Consider the following 24,155-nt stretch of genomic DNA (forward strand, 5'->3'; position numbering starts at 1 on the left):
AAGGCTTTTGTTAGTGTCTCTTTGATCTCTTTGCTTTTTTTTTGTTGCACTGTAAATTATCTATTTGTGGAAAGTGACAAAAGTTACACATGCTGTCACTGGCCAGCTCAGTGCTTCGGCATGCATTACTAATCCACACTGTTGATTTTATTTTACAAAAGGGAAACATATAACAAAATACAGTCTTATTTTCTCTGATTAACAGTGTCTGTCTGTGTATTAGCCTATACATGTTCAGTTTGGAAGATTCCAAATACTGGTGTATTAACACTGCACGGCATAAATAATAGAAGTTTTCCTAGGAACAAATGATGTAGCTCAGCCTGTCTGTAGTAATAGACAGTAGTTGCTCAAATTCTTCCCCTACATACTACCTTACAATTGCATTACTGTCCTCAAGCATGTACAAAGCAGATGAAAACTTCTGTGGTATATTTAATTTTTTTCTCCTCTTCAGATGGGAGTAGAAGGCATGGATGAAGGTGCTTCTGGAGCCCAGCACTCTAGGAAGTTAGTCAGCTTTACCCTATCAGGTAAAAAACAACACTATTCTGTGTTTTACAAGTAATTGTTAAAAAGAAATATATTGATGTTTTAAATAACATTAAAGACGGAACACTTTTCTTCATTAGCCTCAGTAGGAGCACACTCTAGTGGCTTGAAAGATGTAATTTCTTTAGAACTTCTGTTGTTGAAAACAATCCAGAATCATGAATCTCCAGGAGTGAAAGAAGTGGATTTGGTGGATCCCAGCATGAAAAATTTGGAGAAATTTCCAGTTTGCATAAGAGACAGATCCTCTCAGATTGAAGAGTTGAAAACTTAACCTCTGAATAAAATGCAAGCTGGTTCCCTCACTTTGAAGTGATAAAGAAGCAATGGCTGCGAATGGCGATTCGGAAAGGAAAGAGCTAAGCTGTCACTTACAGCAAAATAGCTGTAGGGTACAGTATACCAGCTCCACTTGTTTTTATTAGCACTTTATTCCATGAGAAGGCCTGTGTGAGACTAAAGCATATTCAGCTTGAGCAAAGACGGAAAAAATTTGCTTCTGCATCTTGAAAAGCTGACAGTGAAAACATTTAGAGATTGTAGGGGTAGAGCAGAATAAAACTCCACATTTTGAAATGGTCTTTTGGCAGTTATCTGGGATAGAGCTTATTGGTTGTATGGACTCACACAGAGTACTGTAAAAATAATTGTTTTGTGAATTCTGAAAAACCCATTGTGTCTAATAGAAGGTTGTGACTCAGCCTGAGGAGTCCTCTAAATTAATTTTGAGAGGTGTATTGACCGATAGGTCTGTAATGTATTTCCTGGAACATTTTTTGGTTGCTCATTTGTGCATGCGGCAATTACCCTTTATTTCATGGTATTTCTACTGTGTGGCTTAATTTTGAGTATTGGGTAGGATTTTTTTTTTATTGAATCCACAGGCGTGGCATCTCATTTTAGTGCAGTGAATTTTGCCTGCCTGTACGAACTGCTCATCTAAGTCTGTACGCGCCAATTGCATTAGAGTCATGAAGACTGCATGCAGCATATTGGAGTACATAATGGAGAAAGATACAAAAATCTTGTGTTTCTGCAAATGTAAACAGAGAAATATTTTGCAGTTAAGTTTTAAAACTAATTTTATATAAAAAAATACCTCTTTGTTCTTGTTGGAGCTTGTGCTATCATTAAAGTCTATAGGCATGAGAATATGCACCTGAAGAAATAATTATTTATTGTTGCAAGTCACAAGAGCTGCAGTACCAAGGTTTCCCTTGGAAGAAAGAAGCATTTTCAGAGAACTTTGCCTCCTCTTATGGGAGACAGGTTGAATTCTAAGTTGGGAGTAAGTGTGTATCATAGTCCAGAGCAACCTTGATAATGAGTATTTGAAGCTATGTTTATCAAAGTCTCAACTTTGGGAAAGTGTGAGGTCACTACGTTACCTCCCATACAGTTTTTTTATCTTAGCCTCTTCCCCAGAAACAGAGCAAGTACTGTGTGATGGGGTTTTTTGGTACGTTTTGGTTTTCAAGAGTGGAAATACCTTACATACTGAGAAAAAAAAACTTATAGGTGAGCTACAAGTTCATGCTTTTTGTTTTACAAATGACTGGAGGCTAAAATGTAAATGAGGATGTTGATACCTTTCCTCCCTATATGCTCTTGGGAAAACACTTGACTTCCTGCTTTAACTGCTTGAACTGTTTTCTGTATGCGGGATCCAGTTAACGTATGAGTATTTTTAAATTGCTTTATTTAGTAGTTTATGGTGAATTGATTTCCTGAGTAATATTTTAGGAATGCGCTACTTTGTGAACTAGCTTTAATTTACTCAATTCCTTTTTCCTTCCTTCTTGTTTTGCTTTATAGATATTAGAGCAGTTGGACTTAAAAAAGGCATGTTCTTCAACCCCGATCCTTATCTGAAGATGTCCATTCAGCCAGGCAAGAAAAGTACATTTCCTACATTTGCTCATCATGGCCAGGAAAGAAGGTCGACTATCATCAGTAACACAACTAATCCTGTTTGGCACAGAGAGGTAATGTATCCCTTTTAAGAGCTGTCTGCCAGCTGATGCAGTGTACCAGGCTTGTATTTTCTCTTTATGCATTAGTCCTTACTCTCCGAAGGCTGTGAGCTTATTTCTGTAGATAGTTATTTAAACTGACACAGAAATTGTAGTAATTTTAGGAACCCTGTTGTTGGATAGAAACAGCTGTCACCTGCATGTTTAAGCTGCACTGCTGTGCAGTTTTCTTTCCCTTCTCTGCTAACAAGAGTTGAACTCACTCAACAGCCCTGTAGATTTCTTGAAATTGCAAAATTAAATTAATTAAAATGGATTATAAGATGTGGAAAGACTCTTTAAGAAAGGGTACAATAAGTGAGCATTTATGCTCAGGTTTTGCAACAATTGTTCATTTGGAAATTATATTCTCATTGTACATAGCAGGAGGCAAGATTTCAGTTTTGTCTGGTGGAGGGGCTGCTCTTTGGTGTAGCCTCTGTATGCGCTGCTGTAGGAAGGAAAGACCAGGAAGGCATTACAGCACCACTCAGCAAGGGGGTAAAAAAAGGCAGTTTGGCAGAAGCCAGTTACCCAATATAAACGTATCTGGAAAAGCTGTGCAGGTCTCAGAGAAGGAACTCAGTCCCACAACTGTCTTTGAGCACAGAAGAGCCAGGCTGTGCCTTTGAAGATAAATGTTTATCTGGGAAACAAGGTGAAAATACTGACACAGGTCTGTGACTCTTTCAGGACTGGCGAGCACCTGTTTTCTAAGCAGCAGCTGCCTGTACTGTCTTTGACAAATGTTAATGTCTTGAGGAAGACTGGAAAATTGAGTGGGCTTTGGAAGATGTTCTCAGAAATCATAATCAAACCAAACAAGCAGTAAAGCAGAACAGAGCAGGGCCAACATTAGCACTACTCTGGGGTGCTTGGTTGTGGGTAAAGACTGTAGATGTTTGGAAGTCTTAAAATCCTCAAAAAATCAGAGTTCTGATCTCTAAATTGATTCTTCATCTCTCTGTCTGTCCATCCATTTGTCCAGTAGGTGGAAAGAAAATCTCTTATTTTTCCCCTTTTTTCTCTTCCACTTCTCTGTATTTTTGAAGCTTATTAGAAAAGTGGTAATGTTCACTGATGCACATTTTTTTATCAGCATGCTTTAGCTGCTGTATCTTCCCTGTAGCAATGCTCTGACAACAGCAGCTTATGATCACATTACATGTGCTGTCCTAGTGGTGCAGAACTGATCCTGGTTTACATCTACTCCTTTCTGCAAAATAATTTGCAATTTTATAGCAAACTGACAGTGACAAATTTTTAAGTTCTATTTATCACAGGAACCCAGCTCTGACAGTTGCCCTGCATGAGGAAGTGTTTTTATTCCTGACCCAATTTAATTGCTGTTTTTGAATATATTTAGCTGACATCTACACCTGACCTAAAGAGTTATTCCTTCTTTTGACCCTTGTTCAACACATCTTCAGCTATCTAGCCCGATGCATATGAGGCATTGTACTCAGGTTGTGGTTTGCTCAGAGGTTTTAAATAAGACAGATAGTATAAGTATGACCAGATGACCTCAGCTTTTCTAAGTAGTTATACCATACTTTTTTGTTTGTTTATTTGAAATACCTTAAAATCCAGAGGAAAAATAAATATCTTTGCTTCCTAAGCTTGCTTTCCTAAGGCAATTTCTTATCATACTGTGTGTATATGTGTGTGTGCCAACAGGCCTACTCATATATTTGTCCTGTACCACTTTTGAATCTTCTGGCCATCTTCACGTAAACTTGACAGAGCAGTACAGATCTCAGAGATGAAGTATTCATAAACTGCATGAAAATTGATGTTAGGCTGAAGAGAATAACTGTGGTAGTGTTCCCATGTAGGGAATGGTGGATGAATGATAGTACCAGACATCAAGAAACCTTTTCTAAATTAGCACCATGTTTAATGTCCCCAAGATTGCTTTTTCTGCAAGAGTGCGGAAAAAGATTCTGTTGGAGCTTGCTGAGAAGATTTGTGAACTTTGGGGCAAAAATCTATAGAAAATTCTCCTCCTTTAGTTACAGGGCTCCTGAAAATACTGTGTACACATTGTACTTTTGACTTCCTGTTATGTGTGCAAAAAATGAATGCAAAGCATGATGTTTCAAGGAAAGTTCACTAAGCACAACCTAGAGTGAGACACTTTCCTCCCTTCTGTTCTGAGCTGGCTACTCTTCTATAACCTCATAGAGTGCAACAAGGATTCCTTCTTTTTTTGCTTTCTACTATTCATACTGAAGAAAGCACTAGGATACATTGCTTTCTCCTTTCTGACATAGATCATGAAAGTGCTTTTGTCCAGTGCAGTTTCTTACTGAGAAATTATTTTCAAGGAACAATAAAAGGATACAGGTTTCCTGAGAGGGTAGTTACATATGCAAAAATACAGGGTTTAGTAGATGATGTTGACATTGTTTTGCCATATGGAAACTGCTGTCATCAGTCATCGCTTTCGGAATTCACTGCACACTAGTAGTAATTATCTCCATATTTTCTGAATAAAGGTGTATTGATATGGTGTCAAATATGTTCTTTCCTTCCAGAAATATTCTTTTGTTGCACTTCTAACAGATGTCCTGGAAATTGAGGTTAAAGACAAATTTGCCAAGAGTCGTCCAATCATCAAGCGCTTTCTTGGAAAGTTAACCATACCAGTTCAGAGACTATTGGAGAGACATGCAATTGGGTAAATTAATACATTCTTTATGCTAACTTCTGTTGGTCAAGCAGACTCAGCATCTAGGATACTGGTGCAGAGCAGCCTTTCTATCTTACTGGCACAGACCAACAAATTTCTACTGCGTCTGTAGTAAGAAATTTAACAGCCTTATTGCTTGACTGGAAGATATCAGTGTTTCTAACCCTGTTCCGAATGCATGTACCCATGTTTGTGTATATGTGTGTCTATAATTTATTTTTAACTTAATTCATTTACACAGAAAATGTTACCTTTGCAAAAAATGTTACCCTCTGGCTAGCTAGTCAGGAAGCAAGGCATTATCATGATATTACATGATTTTGTGCAAATTTTTTATAGGAAACAGATTTTATTGTCTCACTTCTTCTACAGTTCAAATATTTGTATTGTCAGTTTAATAATCAGAGGTTTTATATCTGTTCAGGTAATTGGCCAGAACTGCAAGGCTGTGACTCCTTAGTTTTTAGAGTGCTGGTGGTGCTATGCAATTAAAATTGCCTTTTGCTATGAATACCACACTGATGGGATTCAAAATTCACCAGTTATGCTCTTTTTAAAAAATTCTGTTCATTTTGTGATAGCTAACTGTTCTGGTATAAAGATGCAAATCATTTAGAAACTTTTAAAAGGTCTTATACTTCATGATGGTTATCGGAGGGAACCATAGCATAGTCATGTGGATGATCCAGTGAGGCCCTTATACAACCATATGCTCTGAAAAGAGCCTGAGAAAATATAATTTTACATTTAAGACAGAGCAGTCATTGCAGAGTATATTATTTTGTTAACATCTTTATATATATATATGCTATATTTGACAAATTAGAATAAATAATTCCTTGAAAGACAATGGACGGAACTGAGTTGGTCGAGTGTGTTTTGTATAGGACCTAACTCAAAGTCTGCTAAAATGAATGTGTCTACATTAACTTTCAAAGGCCACTGGATGAGGCCCATGAGGAATGATGGTGAAATAAAATGCCTGTATCCTTCCCTGAAAGTTTAAGGGCACAGCAGTTTCATCACACTTCTGCACAAAAAGAAGGATATAAACGCTACTGATCTCCTTTTTCAGAGATGTTCCCATCAAAGTAACAAGCTGCACAACTGAAGAAAGTCGAACTCAATTTGAAAATACTTTTCAGCTTTAAGTTTCCACAGTGGTGGTTACACTGGTAAATAAACTAAGAATAAAATTGTAAAAGTAGCTTAAGATTTTGATGATGTCTTATGATGCAAAATTTATTTAAAAAAAATAGTCTGCCCATTTGTTTTGAGTTGTGTATCCAAGAGCAGTTCAGGTGTATATTCAATGTAACTTTTCTAAGAAATGCTTCATCTCTGAGTTTCAACAAATTGTGATAAGTTGAGCAAGCAGCTTTTTCTAATAAATTTACACACTGCTATACTCTCAAAAATAGCACAGTAATACAGACTGGTTTCAAAATCCAGTTCAGGGTGTTCATTTCCATGCTAAACCCCCAAATATTTTTCTGCTTTGGTATTCCTAGTGCTGTGAGATCTGGAAATTACCCATTTGGTGTGTTCATCAGTTCCCTATGCTTTTTCAAAGCAGTATTCTGGAAGACATTTCCTGTCTTCTTCTCCATACTTCAGTTCTGTATATTTGATATATCAAATCTTTGTAGGAAAATAAGCTTACAATAAATATGTAGCAAGAATATAGGTAAGCATTCAGTTTGGTTTTGACATACTACTGTTAGACCTGACATTAAGTCAGTTTTACCTCTTCCTCTGTAATTTATTTGTCCATTTACGGTTTTTGTGTGCCAGTCAGTTGTCAGGGTTGCTTTTGCCTTGACACTGTAAAGAGAGACAAAATTTCACCAGAAGGTTTGCAAGTAAAGGAGCGGTTATTATAGACGTGAAGTAGAAATGTACAATCAACTGCTAACTCCCTTGTATTTTGTTTTTGGTCAAGAGAGTAAAATACCTTCACTTTCTTCTTCATTTTGGTGATGTCAAGGACAATTGAAGTCCTCTACTGGGTTAACATGTGAACTTGAAAAATTACACAAACAATGGGTTTACAGTACACCATATGCGTAACTTGCCCTTCTCTGTATTAATGACCAGTGTTAATGAACAAAAAGGTGAAGTCCAGAACCAGCTACTTTTAGAAAGACTGAATGAAAATTCTGCCCCGCTTTCAGCTGTTGTCTTAGCGTACAAGTTTGCATAACGAAATGGCGAGTGGCTTTAAATTTCATGGAAAATATGATAAATGAGCATGAGAATCATCTAGTTGATTCAACTGGATACAGAACAGACCTGGTTCATGTCATGGCTTTCTCTAATCTCTAATGGCCTAGAGTAATATAAACCTTATGTAAAAATGGTGGAAAGCTCAAATGGCAATCTTCTAAGGATACCCTCAAGTCTAGCTGAAGAATTATAGTTGGAGTACAGAGCAATGAAAATCTAAGACAGGTCCTGGAGATGCTACTATAATAATTTGATGTACTGCAGCCTACAGAGCAACGTGGGGAGGCTGCTGTGCCTTACGTTGTTCGCTCAGGACTTTTTTTGCTAAACGTTAATGTTTGGATGAAAACTGCTGCATCTTATTTCAGTAATTACCTTGCATTTGATTTAGTCTCTCACTCAGATTGTAGTAGGAGTGCTCCCAGTAAAGTAGAGGTGTTTATACCAATATAAATTTATTTGCATAAACAACAATAATTTCCTATGGAGATTTTCAGTAGCTCCCTCCTCTCCCTTCAGCTGTCCCAGCTATGCTGAGGGGGGCTGTGAATTCTGACTGTGCCTAATAAGAATAGATGTAGGATCTGATCCTAAGTCTCAAGCTGATACAAGTGTTTAATCAAGTCTGAGTCCCACTGAATTCAGTAACTCTTAAGAATGTATTTGAAGTTAAATCCAGGCATTGATAGCTTTTCTAAATAGGAATGCAGAAGTGCTTTACTGAAGAACTAAGATGTGAGGAAACTATCTGGGAATTTCGAACACAATAAAACCCACAAGGGGGCAGAAGGTTTTAAAAAATGAAAGGTTTTGTTAATCATAAAACATATTGTGGGTTAGGGGAAAGGGATCCTTTGCAGTTTGATTTCTTTAGGACTTAGGAAGAGATTTAGGGATGTATAAGGATTGCTGGGACACAATCTGTATTTGGAAATGATCAAAAGTCATTTAGGCTGTTTTATCTGTTAACTAAAGGTGTTTTACACCATTGTTGGTGTTTGTGCTTTTCCATACTAGCCAGAGCATGTGGCTGATTTTAAGATTGTAATAGAAATTACCTTCTATCATGCTGACTCTTATCTGATAAGAACCCCTAATACAAAATACTGGAAAAATAAAAGCAGTTAGAATTTAAAAAAAAAAATCCAAGCAATATCTTTTTTTTTTGCAGAGACCAGGTTCTCACCTATAATCTTGGCAGAAGGCTCCCAGCTGATCATGTAAGTGGATATCTCCAATTCAAAGTGGAAATCACATCATCTGTTCATGAAGGTGAGAATTTCTCAATGATCTGGATCAAATGATAGTTGTATGGAGAGATCGTCAGATCCATATTTCTAAGATTTTCTCATTTACCTGTAGTGCCTCTATTACAGATTTTTCTATTGAGATTCAAAGTTTAGGTATGTCAGATATTGCTTTGGAGATGGTAATTCTAAACCACCAACACTTAGTCATGTTGGTTTACTACTTTGTTAGATAGATCTTAAAAATATCTGCTTATGACTCTCATTATATGGGATAGATTAGGTAATTGAATTCATCGTTTCTCTTCTCTCTGTAACACCTTTGGCTGAGATACGCCATTGTGCTCTCCTCCCCTGCTAGTGTACATGCAGATCACTCTGTCCCGTTCCCCTTTCACAGGACTCTGTCCTGCTTAGAACCAAGAATATCTGTTATGGTTATGAGAATTCATGCTTCCATCAGGCAATTCTTTCGTTTCCCTTTTTTCCTGTTCTGAAGGCAACTATCAGAACATGGCTGGTACAGTTACATGTTTATTTCATCAGATGTGCCTATTCCATGTTTATGATCTTAGGTTCTTCTTCAATAGACTTGGTATTAATCTCTGTGGTAGTGAGATACTGCTCTACATTTTAACTTGATACAACCTTTCTTGCCTTTTCTGTAGCCGTGTAGTCCTGTATCTCATTAACGTTTTTTCTCTGTCACAGTTAAACAAATGCTTCTGTCTTCAGTCCTGTTTGTTGTCAGGCACTCTACTTCACTGACTTCACTGTTAGGTTTCTTGCAGATGTGTACAAACAGAGCTGGATTATTCAGCTCTATGACTGTTTAATTTCCATGTGGGAGGTTACCATCTCGTCTCTCAAATGAGATGGCTTATTTTAATTTCCCTTTTAGATTTATTACCATAGCATACCTAATATCTCATGAACTTTACTTAAGTAGATTCCCATTCTTTACCATGGGAAGTCCTATAAATTAACTCAAAAGGAATGTCGTGATTCCTCGTGTGATCTCAGATGCTGGTTTGCATGCTTCTGAGGGCTTAATGGCAACTGGTGTCACTGACTGGCTTTGTGTAAATCCTGCTTTTGGATATGAGAGATAGGCGGTAGAAAACTGGTTCCTTGGTTGTAAGGCTGGTTTTACTGACAGTTTAGCAAGATGCTTGGAAGTACTCTGTCTTTTGAAAGCACACAGGAGTCCTCTAAGGTCATACTTCACATCCCTTACATTTTCTGTATCCTACAAAATAGTATAGACTTACACAGAGAAAATTCTGTAATTGCTGTTATAACGCTGTAGATAACTCTATTGTTTTAATTGTATTTTCTTCCCTTAGTAGTCTGATGGAAACAAACAAACATCTTGAAAGATATGTATTTTTATATCACTTCTGCGATACAGACAAAGTAGAATTAACTGTCTGTTGCTGCACTGTGTTTTACATTCAGTCTTTGTGTCTCTGCAGATGCTTCACCAGAAACAGTTGGCACTTTGCTAGGAGTGAACTCTGTAAATGGAGACTTGGGGAGCCCCTCTGATGATGAGGACATGCCAACAGGACATCACGATACGTCCACAGTGTGTTCCAATGGTCCAGTCCTTGAGGAATCTTCTGGAGAAGCAATCCTGAGACACTCTTTAAGGACTAGTAGAACTCTGGAAACGGACCAGGATGAGTTGACATCTGGTGCTTCAAGATCATCACCTACTAGAGGACGCCAGGACTCACTAAATGACTATCTGGATGCGATAGAACACAATAATCATCCCAGACCGGGGACGTCTGCCTGTGGTGAGCGCCCACGTGGAGCCTCCCCAAAACTGAGGAGTAGCTTTCCTACTGACACAAGACTTAATGCTATGCTTCACATTGACTCAGATGAAGAGGAGCATGAGCTACATCAAGACCTGGGTTTTCCGTCTTCCTTGGAAGATGATGGTGGTTTAGTAATGCTTAATGGTGCTACAAGAAATGTGGAAAGAAATGGTTTAAGTTACTCATCAGATCAGGTAATTCAAGGGCCTGCAGAGAATGAAAACGTTTCAGCCTCTGAAGCTCCTTTGCCATCAGCTGATGACCAGCAAGAGACTCTTCCAGAGCTTCCACCATCACAGCTAGCAGGAGGTGAAAGCCTGCAAGGTTCTCAAGGTGAAGCTCCAGCAGAGCAGGCTGGCAGCGGGTGTGCCGCTCAGGAGGCAGAGCAGCCTCCTGGCAGTGTGGACGCAGGAGCTGCCGATGCCGCTGCTGGGAGCAGAAGGGGCGTTAGTGAAATGGAATCCCTTGATCAAGGGTCTGAACCTTCCCAGATGTCATCAGAAACCGAGCAGAGTGATCCTGCTCGCACAGAAAGTGTCAGTGAGGCTAGTACCCGGCCAGAAGGGGAGAGTGATGTGGAAGGGGCAGACAGCTCTTGCAATGAAAGCGCGACTGTGCGACATTCCTCGGTTGAGATGCGGTGTTCTTCCTTTGAAAGTGCCAGGTTTCCTGAGACTCCAGCCTTCTCTTCTCAGGAGGAGGAAGAGGGAGCTTGTGCCACTGCTGCAGCTAGAGTTGAGCCAGGTGCTGAAACACAGGACTCTGCAAGTACTTCTGGTTCTCTGCCTGCGGTACAGCTACCTCAGGAGGACGTACAGGAGGCTGAAGCAGCTGAATTGCAAGACCAAGAGGAAGCAGAAGAAATCTGGCAAAGAAGAAGCAGCCTGCAGGCGGCAGCTGCCAATAGCCAGTCTCAGGATGAGGAAGCTGAAGGAGCCCAAGCAGCTTGTGAAGGGGCCACAGCACAGGTTGAAGGAGCTACTGGAGGTAACAATTACAGGATGCACTTTCTGAAGTGACCTTTCTGCAGCCAGTAAAAATTACTTTAAAGCTTAACATCTGAAAATAAAGATCTTCATTTCTCAATTTCATTCTCTTTCAAGATTTTATTTTTTTTCCTTTAAGAATTATTCCCTTCTTCAAGATACTCTTGGTGGTTTTGATTTAACAAAAAATCAAACCTGAAATATCCAAGGCATGTTTATTTTGAAATTGAATATATTTTAACTCTTGATAGAGTAGTGAGAAGGAGGATGAAAAGGAGGAAAGAATTCCACAATATTACCCTGCTCACTAATCAAAATGGTAATGAGGGGGGAAAAAAATCCCAAAACTATGAATTGGAAACTAGAATTTATATTTGGGCCTTTTCTTTCATATGTTTATATATTAGCATTAAAACTTAACGGTAATCAAAAGAAAGGAGGAAAAAAAAAAAGTCTATTTTTTCATTCATACTTCAGGCTGTTTATCTTTCCTTTCCTAGTTCCTTACCTGTATAGGCACATCCTAGCACAGCTGGAACCATGGGAGGAGAGGAATGTCTTACTCCACACTGTAAAACTCTTGCCAATTGTAAAATTATTTTAACGGTTGAGAATTTTGTGTCTCACTAAAATCACAGAACGTAGGAACGTGTCCCTAATGGATTGTTTCCAAGCACATTTCACAATGGATTATCTGTTCAATTTCTTCAGGGATTGAAGTGGATCTAATCAAGTGGGTTTCTAAATGTGTCTTTTTCATAACATTTCAAAAGTTTTGGGATCTATTCATTTCTTCTCTTCATAAACAGCTCTGATTTGGAACAAATAATTTTGGTATTTATTTCACATACTGTCAATATTTTACAGCATTTTCTAGACATTTGGGACTCTCTTTTTTAGGTCGCACCACGTTTTGCAGATCAGTGTGGCTGCGGCAAGGAAGGTCAATGGCCGGTTTCACCTCCCACTCTTACAGCAGGGTTTCTGCAGGGGCCAGGCAGAGCTTTGTCCTTGTCCCTGGCTGGGATATGTCTCAGGCAGACACTGTTGTTTCTGTGCCCTGGCTTCTGCTGATCACAGGTGGATGTGGCACATCCCAAGAGGTGACACTTTCAGGACCAGGACTGCAGCACATCCCAGAGAAATCACTTACCTAGAATTGTAGACATAACTTATTTTGCAACCCAAAATAGATGGCTATTAGATATATCCTGAAATACCACAGTCCTGCAGAAGCTTTAGCCTGTCTTGTTCACTACAGAGGCAACTCTAGGGTTTCCCCACATTGACCAAGAAAATAATTTGTGGGCATTTTGATTCCAGGTTCTCAAGCCAATGGCCATCAGCCCTTGAGGTCGCTGCCTTCGGTACGTCAGGATGTTAGCCGGTACCAGAGAGTGGATGAGGCTCTACCACCAAGTGAGGTTCTTCATACTTTAATTGGGGGATAGGCTGCCTGGATCTCATTACTGAGATCTCACTATGTTTCTTTTTTAAATGTGAGAACTGAGAATGAACAGCTGAGAAGTTCTAAGTGAGCAGTGATGATGATTAAGTCTAGTGCTGTTTCGTAAAAGGCATTGTGCTCAGTCTGCAAACTCTCAGGATGTGTTATGATAATTATACCTGGTGTATACAGACTTGCTAAGTGACATTTGCAGAGAGGTAGGAAGGCACGGTGCTGCCTTTTCAGTATGCAGTGCACATGGGTAAGGAGGTGAGGTGATACACTATGTGAGGCACTTGGAGGGAAAGATGTCAAGCACTCTGAAATCTCTGAATACTTCTTGTATGGTGATGATTTACAGATAAATACATAACATCTTTAAAGGTTATGTGATAGGTGTCTGTGTTGTCCTTGCATTTTTTTAGGCAGTATGAAGACTTTTTGAATTAAAATAAACGTGGGTATTAAGCAACATTTGGATGAGCCTAAATTGACAGATAAATTGTAACTTCTCTAATGCATATGAAAAATACATTGCTCCCAATTGTTGAACTGATTCACTTGCTTAAACTTGGGACAGTGAAAATCTATTCAGTATTAGATATTTAAAGAGAGGAGAAAGGACCAAAAAAAGCTACAGAGATAATAGGCAAAGATTATTTTAAAACAAAAAAGGAGAAGAAGTTAAATTCAGACCCACTTGAAGCCTCTGGCAAAGCTCTGTTACTTTAAAGGAGGCAGGAATTCAGATAGTTAGTGTGAAATGGTTAGATACTTATTTCACAGTATGGAATGGGACTGTGTTTTCTCTAAAAGTGGAGAGGGTAACTAGAAGGAGCCTGATAGCAGAACATAGATATAACTGTGTATTGGAAAGCCAGGGTGATGAGAATATTTTGCTCCCTGCTGCTTCACTTACAATCAGTGCGTATAACAAATTAGTCCTGCATGCAGATCCTAAAGTTAATTAATTGCCACCTCAGTAAACCTGTATTATTTTTTACAAAATTGTTCTTGGGAGATGTATATTTCCGTTGCATTTTTATCACTTTTCATATTGAAGAAGAGAACATTATGGGAAATACTCTGAGATCAGAGAAATGCATAGAGATAGCTTTTATAGCACCATGCCTTATACATAGACTGCTTTATGTGTTTCAGAAACAAACTATGCACTATGATAACTACTTGGAAAAACTATTGGAATGTTAATGCAAGAGGTTTGGCTGTGTGGTAGTCTAGCATTTCTGACATTTGCTGGGATTTTACAGTCATGCATGGGCATGCATATACACAATCCCTTTATGATCAAAGCCCAGTGCAGTCTTTATATAGATCATTCATTTGCTAATGTGAGTAAAATCTTAAATACTTATTGTTGCCTAGATTTAGTTTTTCTCTCCAAAGCTCTGCTTTTGGATATGTAACACTTTTAATAGTGAAAAACTGGAAGAAACATTTAGAACACGATTTTGAGTTATAAACTGTAATTTCTTTGTAATTTGAGTTGTATTGTTTGTTGTTTCACCAGTATCTGAAACTAAGAAAGAAAAATAGGTGTATTTCTTTCAGTTGTGTGGTGGTTAAGTTAAAGGAAGAGAGAAATAATTGAAATATTTATTTAATATTTCCGTGTATAATGTGCAACATTATGCTCCAATTCCTACATTCCTAGGGCAAAATCAACAAATAAGCTTGGCCACGTAACCTTGATGAATTATGATTTTGCAGTTCAGCAAGCTAAGTTATTTGTAACACATTTGACTAACAACAATTTGACTAATGGAAGATACCCTTGTCTATTACAACACTGATGCGGGTGCTTTACTTTAGAAGCTGTTGCCCAGATATTTAAACTTGTGTATTTAAAATTGAAGGCAGGCAAAAGTGCTTTTCTTCTGGGAGACTGCATTACAGGAATGGTGACTATGTGTGAGAATTGGACATATAATCACTGTAAGAAAAAGCTCCACTATTTTACAGTGGTTCAGGGTTTGACATTTAAGCAGAATAATGAATTCACAAATTTTAACTGTTTTGATTTGTTTTTTTTTCCCCCAGTGAACAATTCTGTCCTTCCTGGAATATTTCCATGTTTTGTTTTCTTTACAAACGCTGGATAAAAATTTTGAGTATTTTTATTTCATCAGAACATACTACTTTTTTAAAATGGGACTTTTGCACAGGAACATCTGTTTCAGTAATTTCTTTCTTTTTAAGACACGGAAACGTTTTTCAAGAATATTGAAATGTTTCAGCTTTCTTTTTTGAGGCATAAATTAATTTTATAAAACCCCCAAACTTTTAAATGTGTTATGCTTTGAATAGCAAATGCCAAGATTATGCTATAAGCTTTGCGTTGATGTAATTTTGTTTGTTTTAAAATTTGTAGTTTAAATTTACAGTATAATACAAAATTTTGAATTTTTCCTCCTGGAATCAAAATCTGTTTCTTAAACAGTTCTCTTTATTCCTATCCTATCCTGCTGCTTTTTCTTTTTCTCATCTGAGCTTCCTTTTCTACATAGCTCTTGTTCACACTAGAAATGCTTTAAACACTGCTTGGATTATGCATCAAAGATAGAAGAGTAATTTCTGTTGTGGTCAGCTAAAACACGGAGCGGTTGTGTGGAGATGACACAATGAGTTTATCTCAAAACCTGCCTTTCCTCCCACTTTGAGAGTCAGCTCAGGCCCTACAGTGTAATGCAGCGAGCCTCTTGGCTGCCCCCAAGAGCTGACAGAGACCGTGCTACATGTACAGTATCAAAGCCAGAGGTTTTAAGGTTGTCAGAATTAAATGCTTTAAGTAGAATTTAGTTCTCCTTCTCTGCTGACAAGACATTTTTATGCCCTCTTTCTTCGCAGAGGAAATTAGCGGTCATTTAGGACTGGTTGCTTGCCAGTGGTTTTTAAAATGTTACTGCAGTCACCGATGTTTTCACCTAGTCTTGCAATGTAGAAAGTCACTTCTAGAAACCTTCTGAGCTCTCAAAGACTGTTTTTCAACTGACATGCTGAATGATTTGCACGTTTTCTGCAGTTGCTCTTGTCCTAGAATCAGGACTTGGTTTCAGCTGAGCACCAAGAAGCCAGATGTGGTTGGGGAAGGTCCCAGTGCCCTCATCTCTGCTCTCCTGGTGTAGTCTCCCTGCTCTAGACTTCTAACACTGTCTGTGGCTTGTGTTGCAAAGCCAGAGGACAGCCTTATAGTTCCTGCTTGCACAAGATGTTGAATTTGCTATGATATTTGCATAATAGGCAATTCTGGAACATGCATTTAGTATGTGAAGGAGTTTTTTTGTTACAATTGTCCATATTTTCTGGCAGGTCTACTTACCTTTAGCATAGGTACATGTAAACCCATGAAGAGCCCTGGCATCTCTTTTATTACTGTTACTATTAGCTGGGGAAAAACAACGACAGGTGTCAAGCTTTGCAAGGTGTTTTGGTACTTATCCATTGGCCTTTTGCACTTGAATAAGCCTCAGAGACTGGATCTTGAATCACTGAAGTCCAAGAGCATTAGACAAGTATCCTGATTTTTTTTCTTTTTTTTTTCTGGGACAGTTACTGGTTAGTGGGAAATAGAATAGAGGAAGGAATAGAAACAGTTAGATCTGGATTCCACAGAACCTTGCCTACAGAGGGGAATTTGATTTATGGGATAAAATAGGGAAAAGTCATGTCTCTTAAGGAAGTAAGAAAGTTTTGTGCCGAAGGCATCCTGTAAAAGAGAGATAGGAACGAAGCAATAGATTCAGTTACCAAAGTGACAGAGCTAAAATAAAGAAAGAGATAACCCCCTAGCCCTCCATAGTTCACACTATTTTATTGCTACTTAGATTGGGAGGCTCGAATTGACAGCCATGGACGGATTTTTTATGTGGACCACGTGAACAGGACAACGACATGGCAGCGACCCACAGCCCCCCCAGCCCCACAGATTCTCCAGAGGTCAAATTCCATACAGCAGATGGAACAGCTGAATCGCCGGTAAGAATTATCCTTGTTTGTGAATTGTGTGCTTGCAAAACTGCACTGACCATTGTAAGTCTGAGTATGAAGACAGGGTCATAGTTGCTAGCACAGCGGGCAATATCTGTTTATTTTTATGTGGCTACCCCTTTTAATTGGCATGTGGGCTTCTAGGGCTTTCGTATTCCACCTGTGTTTATAAGCTATATGGCTAAAAAAAAGAATCTGATAATGGGTTTTGGAAAGTCAGAATGCTATTAATCCAGAAATTAGAGGTCAGTGTATATTAACCTACATGGCAGAAAAGATGGGTAAGCTCCTGCGGAGCCAGAATTGGATCACAGTTACCATATACTATATGTAAAGTCCAGTTTTCTAACCCTAGGTACCAGAGCATCCGAAGAACAATGACTAACGACAGGCCTGAAGAGCATACAAATACCGTGGATGGAGCTGGAGAGGAAACCGACTTTCACCATTCTAATGCAGGTTAAATAAAAAAGAAATTTTTTTCCCCCCCTCTCTAAAAGAAGCACTCATCTCATAGATGATTTAATGAGAGTGACATAAGGCAGAACCTAACTTCTGCCCCTGAAAGTCTGGGTGAAAAAGAATCTATTTGTTTTCATTGCTTCTTGTTCTTGATTACGGCTCAGCCTGTTCAATATGCTGAAGAGGTGAATGTGAGATTCAGAGCATTTTTCTGTCAGTATCTGCCTGAGTAAAAATATAGGCAAGACATTTGCGGTGACAAAATATAAAATTGTGTGGCCTGGGTTACGAATATTTTGAATCTGCTACTTCATTTTGAAATGCTGAATATAGAACTAGAAGGGTCTTTGGGCAGTCATGGTGTTCATCTCCATGCTGAAGATAGATAGGATGAGCTGTACCTAAACCATACTTTGCAGATGCTATCTCATGTGTTCTTATAACGTGTTCTCCAGTTGATGGACATTCTATAACTATTTTAGACAGTCTAGTCATATCACTTCTCTTACATTCTTAAATCTGTTACTTCCTAGTCTTTCTTTGTGGCTTGTGCTTTTAGGTCTCCAGTTATTTTGTTGCCCTACTCAGGATTGTCTTCAGTTGGTCTGCAGCTCCTGAGGAATATTGCAAAAAATTAAGTAAATCTATAACTCTGCTGTACTAAAGAGATTGCAGAAATGTTATGTGTCTTATGTACAACACTCCTTGTACATTCCTGAAGAATTACTACTTTTTTCCTGGTAGTTTGTCACTAACCGCCAGTGTTCAGTCTTTGTTCTGCTGAAATAGGTCTGGACCCTTCTGTGCAGATCTCTGGCACAGATGTTTGTTTTTCATCTGGTGTTTGTGCAGTTGATTATCCCTACCTGCACACAGGGCTTTGCACTTTTCTAATGTGTCACTCTGGTTTTGAATATTGCCCATCCTGCTGTCCAAGTACTGTAGCATCTCCTAGTTGGAGCAAGTTCTGTCATCCCTATCCAGTCATTAATAGAAATAATGAATAGGACCAGACCCAGATAGATCTCAGTGAAACATCACTTGGTGTACTCTTTTTGTTTGACGTAAATCATAACTGCTTTTCAGTATGTTATTGCAAATGGTTGCATACCCCTCTCCAGGTGGTTTCATCAGTTTCAGGTAATTTTCTCCACCAGCATGATTCTGAGAGTATCATTTAAACAGTATTAAAGGCCTTATTGACATCAAAATATGTGGCCTTTGCACCACTTGAGTTGTTTGCTATGATTCATTCTTCAGAAATCCTGATTATTTGTGTTTCTTTACCTTGATGTCTTCTTGTTGCTTTAAGTAGTTTGACAATTAGTTCGTGTGTCTGTCTGAGAATAGAAAATATGTCGACTCGTCTATAGTTTCCTTCATCTATTTTTTGCATATTCTTCAAAATTGATATAATATTTATCCTTTTTCTTCTGAGAACTCCTTCACACCTCTGAAATAACCATCAGTGTCTTAGGGATTGCTTCACCTAGTTTCCAAAATGTGTTAGAGTACACTTCATCGAGCCCGAAGGGTTTGAAAATCTCTGATTTGCACCACAGTCTTTAACCTGATCTTTACCTATTCTAGCCTAAGAAGACAGTTCTCTTTCTTATCCTGTTTTTTATTTCTTCTGGTTGCCTGGTTGGTGTTAACTTTTTGAATGAAGACAGAAAGAAGGCTCTTTTTTAATGAGCTCTAAGCATCATTACTATTTTTTCTTCCTGCTAAGTGCTTCTCTCCTTGGCCATCTTCCTACTGCTAATTTACTAATACATTTATAAAGTTAGTTTGTTACCCGTTCACTCCCTTGTGCAGTTGTCTGTTATTATGTGCTTTGGCTTTGTCTCTAGATGCTCTTGATATTATCTTATAATACTCTTCCCTGAATTAATCTAATATCCAAGCAATGCCACCCTTTCTCGAGTGTCAAGACTTCATAGAACTTGTGATTTTGCCAAGTGCTCCATTTAAATTACTTTTCTTTAATTCTGCCATAGCCTTTTCCTTTTCTATCTTTGTGCATGTGCAGCTAGATGGTTTGCTGTGCTGTAAACTAATCGATTTAAGGCAAATTCAGGCTAAACCCTAATCAGCAAGTTTAGCTGAATAAGCTTTTTATAAATCAAATTCATAAGCCTCTAAACTATATGAAAAACCCACCTCGTGACCCATCCTGGTTTCCACATTACCCAGACTATGACAGTGGACCTACCTGCAGCATGTCACGGCATCTTCCAGGGTGTGAGAAGTGACTGGTGTACACCCAGGTTTTGTACCAACACAGAATGGAGATGCAACCGCAGCACATGCCTGCAAGAAAAGTCCCAGCCCAGGCATTCAGGCGTAGCTTCAGGGGTCTTTGTGCTGTTGCTCCATAGACATGCCTCCTGTGGGAGGGTTTGGGGTCTCTAAAAATCCTCTTGTTCATTTACTTTTCCTTTACTTATTACCCTTCTGTTTTCTGGATTCCTCTAATGCTTAGAATGAACGTCTTTATGTTCCCTGATCCCTTTTTTTCCATAATGTTTATGCATCCATATTCAGAATTTTATGCTGTCTTTGTTCTTTTCCGCCTCTTTTTAAATTTCTTCTTACTTTTCCCTCATTTTAGAGTCTCATTCACTGACTCTCTTCACCTGTCTCTGCCTGTGTGTTATGTTCTTTTATATCCATGGAGGCTGTGTTCTACGTAATTAACGTTCATTTGACGGGGAAGTGTGCAAATTCTGTGATATGTAAAAGAAAGAAACTGTGAAATGTAGATGGCATACGTTTTAGAGTAAAATCACTGCAGACCTAATCTGAATTTTCAATTTTTCAGTTACATTGAAATATGCATCCAAATGTCCTGTTGATTTTCAAAGATAATTGGGTGGAAACAGTTTGAACACTGTAGCGAATACCACTCATAATATACTTTCAGTTCCTAATAGTGTTGAAAAATCAGTGCACTTCTACAGTTGCTAGGAGAAGATCCAAACGTTTACTGAAAGTTGAAACTTGAAAGGTACTTCCTTGGCAACCTGTTTCTTACTTACATAAGTTGCTTAAATACTGTATCAGGATTGGGGCTGTGTTAGTGGCAGTGATTTTTTTTTTTTTTTTTTTTTTCTTTTAAGGAGGGAAGAAACATTTTTAAGTGTACAGTGACTTTTATATCCATTAGTTAGCAGTTTAAAAATTACTTACCTGCATAGAGCTACAGTATAGCAATGTAGGCTTGCCACAGGGACCTTCTTGCATCTTCTATGCATCCATATGTTTGGTAACCCAAATAATTGGATGTGTTTTTTTTAATATTTTTTTTTAAATATTGTTCACCAAAGGCAACAAGTAAAAGTTACTAAACTTAACCTGTGATATTTTCAGGAACTTCAGTGCTATGTTAGAAGAAATTCAGGTACACTTATGTGAAGAATACTTAATAAATCTGAAATAGTTGTATACCTAGTGCTTTTCTTGCTTGCGTGATTCAAATCGATATAGTTGTTTGCAGTGATGTTTTGGCAATGATTATTACTGGAAGTCTTTGTCATTCACTTTCCTGTTAGATTTTCGAAGAGAGAATGTGCTGCCTCACTCTACCTCCAGATCCAGACTTACTTTATTGCTCCAGTCTCCCCCTGTGAAATTTCTTATCAGCCCAGAGTTCTTTACAGTGCTGCATTCTAACCCTGTGAGTATAGTGTCTACAGCTGAAAGACTTTCATAAATATGTGCTTATAAATATAGTTATCTTGTGTACAAAGATATTGCTCAGTGTTTGATGCTAAGGTATTGGTAGTACTTAGGGAGGCTGGGTAAATTCAAACATTCATCATCATCCCTTGCAGTCGGTGGGCTCTCTGTTGTCCTAGTTGGCATTATAGCTTCTACAGTTTTTATTTTTCACTCAGTTCTTCCTCTTTCTTATGATACAGAATTAATATGTTTATTGAAGCAACAGCTTTCTTACTGTGCTTTACAGAGGGTGAGAGACAATTCTAAGAATGAAAATGATGCTTACTTTTTAAGATCACTTTGCTGCTTACAGGATGATTTATTTCCCCCAGATTGCCAGATTTATATCAGAATATATTAGAGGTCATACTGAATAGAAAAGCATCTTAATATATGTTTTCCTTTTCTTTTTTCCCTGTTCTTTAGTGCTGCTTCTTAAATAAGTTGTTGGTTTTTTTTTTTCAATGTTTTTTGTATTTTGTGTAACAGGATGTATAGTGTAAACAGAATTAATGGAATGAATAATTTATTGTTTGTAAGCACACTTGTTAATAAATCAATGCTTTCTAAATTACTGGTCGGTGTTTGTTTGGTTTTGATATATATATGTATGCTTCTCTGTATCTGAATAGTTCTGCTTAGCTTGCATAGCTTTATCTTGAATATATGAAATAGGACAGAAGTAGATAAGATCTCTGGCCAGGGAGTAGAGGTATAGGGGCACAGAGTGATTTAGGTAGCAGCACAGTGCAATAGGAGGGCCTATGTCTTGGCATCTGTCTATTGCTAATCCCAAGAGAAAGACCCAGTTTCTGGTTGGCTGGGGTTTTTTGGAGGGAAAGGCACTAACTGTTTATTTTACCCTTTTTATTTAAAGTTTTCCCTGTTCCTCACTGCTCTCCTTTTACTCTCTTATTTTAGTTTTATTAAGTGACATACGGACATGCAATGATAGGGTGTATTTGAAAAATCAATAGGTGGAAACAGTATTTATGTAGATTTGTGATAAGTTCCACAAGCTTATGTATCTCTGTCCTGCAGAAAGCCTTACCAGCTTTATTCCCCTGTATTCTATGGCTGCATTTGACTCGCTGTTCCAGAAATCAGAAAATACATATGAAATCTTTACCTTTAAAGTCATTTTAATGTTACGGGATTCTTCACAGATCCAGGGACAACTGTGGCAAATGGAATCTGTAACATATTTCACACTTTGCTGAAGTGAGTCGATTATGAAATTTTGTATATCAAGCAAAATAAGAAACATCAAACACCCCAAAACCTCAGAAAGAGGACTGTTTTTTTCATACTGCTGTGACTTAGTTCAAGATAATTTTTAAGGTTTCATAGGTGATTAGATGATTGATTTACAGTGAGAATGTTGTCTTCTGTCGTAAGAAGGAATTTTGTCTTTTAAAAGTATTTCCTTTTGTTATTTATTTTTCAGAGTGCCTACCGCATGTTTACAAATAACACGTGTTTGAAGCACATGATCACCAAAGTCCGGCGGGACACCCACCATTTTGAGCGCTACCAGCATAATCGTGATTTGGTGGGCTTCCTCAACATGTTTGCTAACAAACAGCTGGAGCTGCCGAGAGGTTGGGAAATGAAACACGACCATCAGGGCAAGGTAATGGTAATGCACATGTGGCTCTCTTGGGTGATTGATCTTGGACGTTGCAATGTCCGGACTCCCTTGGTTGCTCTTAACAAGAGCATAAGTGCACGTAGTTCTCCTGATGTAAAAGGTGCACATCCTTTTCTTCTGCTTTTGCCAAAAGAAGGTTGGAATTTCTTGTCTGTGCTGACAAAGCATTATATGAAAAGAGAAGGAGACTGATAAGTGGGTATAATCATTACAAGGAAAAACGCTAGACAATCTGTAGCAATGAATGAAATAATGAAATAAGGGTTTTTTTTTGACAATGAAATAAGTTGCTTAGATTCCTTGGAAGTTTAAAACTTCTTTTGAAAGGAATTGTCTACTGTGTAAGCACAGGCAATTCAGTTAAGCTCTTTGCAGTTTTGCCTATATACTCATAAGATAATTTAAAGTTACTATATTAATACCTTCTGAATTTTATTTAGTTATTGTTGAACCATTTGTATTAGGTTTTTTTTCTTGTTTAACTCTCAACCTTACCTAGATCTTTTTCTTCTTTCCTTCTTCAACCTCAGAGTTTCGAGTGAAATTCATTTAGCATGCATTGTTTGCATTTTTTTTTTTTTCTTTAATAGGTAACCATTTTCCTAGGTGAGTCCTCTACCTAAATGCTAAGTCCAGTATTCATGAGTTTCTGAGATAAAATGGATGCACTTAAGACTGGGATAGCTCTGGGGATGATCACCCTATTGGTTGACAGGAAAGAAATCATGTATAGTAATTGTCATTAATAGGGATCTTGAATATTTCCAAGTCTTACTGCTTTTCAAAACACGTATCACTTTTCAGTTTCTAACAAAATATTTTAAAATAGAACAGACATTTTTATTGTAGTAAAGTAATTTTAATGTAACTTTAAACTAGTATATCCTCACTATCTAGAATATGATTTCCTCTGTGGAAGATATAAGGGTTAATAGTAGACTGTGATTAGTATGTGAGGAAGTGATAAGGCTATCAGTTCATGTGAGAAATCTTTATTTGGACTATAGGCATATTAACCCTCTCAGTTCTTATGTTTATCAGTCTTGGTATGGTTAGCTGTGAGTGTCCCTATAAATAATAATCTTGATGCTTGAAAAGATTACAGGCAGATTCTAAATTGAAGGGTGGAAAAAGTGCTTGAGGGTTGTTTTCTTATTGGGTTTATTAACTCTGGAAAGCACTGTGTTTTTTCATTAGAAACACAATTAGGAATGTGCAGTTATACTAACCTTGTTCTTTGCCTCCCTCACTCTTTCCTGTTTTAAGTCATTCTTTTTCTCTCCAGTTCTTCAGAAGCCAGTTTTCTCCTGAAGAATACAGCAA

The 24,155-nt window shown here is 38.0% G+C and overlaps 1 protein-coding gene across 2 annotated transcripts in view; it reads left to right on the forward strand.

Annotated features, from left to right (window-relative positions):
- Positions 1-24,155, forward strand: part of HECW2 (HECT, C2 and WW domain containing E3 ubiquitin protein ligase 2) — a 206,732-nt gene that overhangs the window by 136,742 nt on the left and 45,835 nt on the right. For both annotated transcript variants that reach the window (XM_033010788.2, XM_042808529.1), the window contains exons 5-14: positions 458-533; positions 2,368-2,537; positions 5,102-5,244; positions 8,654-8,754; positions 10,205-11,542; positions 12,865-12,960; positions 16,834-16,984; positions 17,352-17,455; positions 21,013-21,137; positions 22,629-22,814. In XM_033010788.2, the coding sequence (XP_032866679.2) occupies positions 458-533; positions 2,368-2,537; positions 5,102-5,244; positions 8,654-8,754; positions 10,205-11,542; positions 12,865-12,960; positions 16,834-16,984; positions 17,352-17,455; positions 21,013-21,137; positions 22,629-22,814 (2,490 nt within the window). The remainder of the gene's footprint in view (positions 1-457; positions 534-2,367; positions 2,538-5,101; positions 5,245-8,653; positions 8,755-10,204; positions 11,543-12,864; positions 12,961-16,833; positions 16,985-17,351; positions 17,456-21,012; positions 21,138-22,628; positions 22,815-24,155) is intronic.

Source organism: Tyto alba, unplaced genomic scaffold (genome assembly GCF_018691265.1).
Source record: "Tyto alba isolate M040663 unplaced genomic scaffold, T.alba_DEE_v4.0 Super-Scaffold_7, whole genome shotgun sequence".
Taxonomy (NCBI): Eukaryota; Metazoa; Chordata; class Aves; order Strigiformes; family Tytonidae; genus Tyto; species Tyto alba.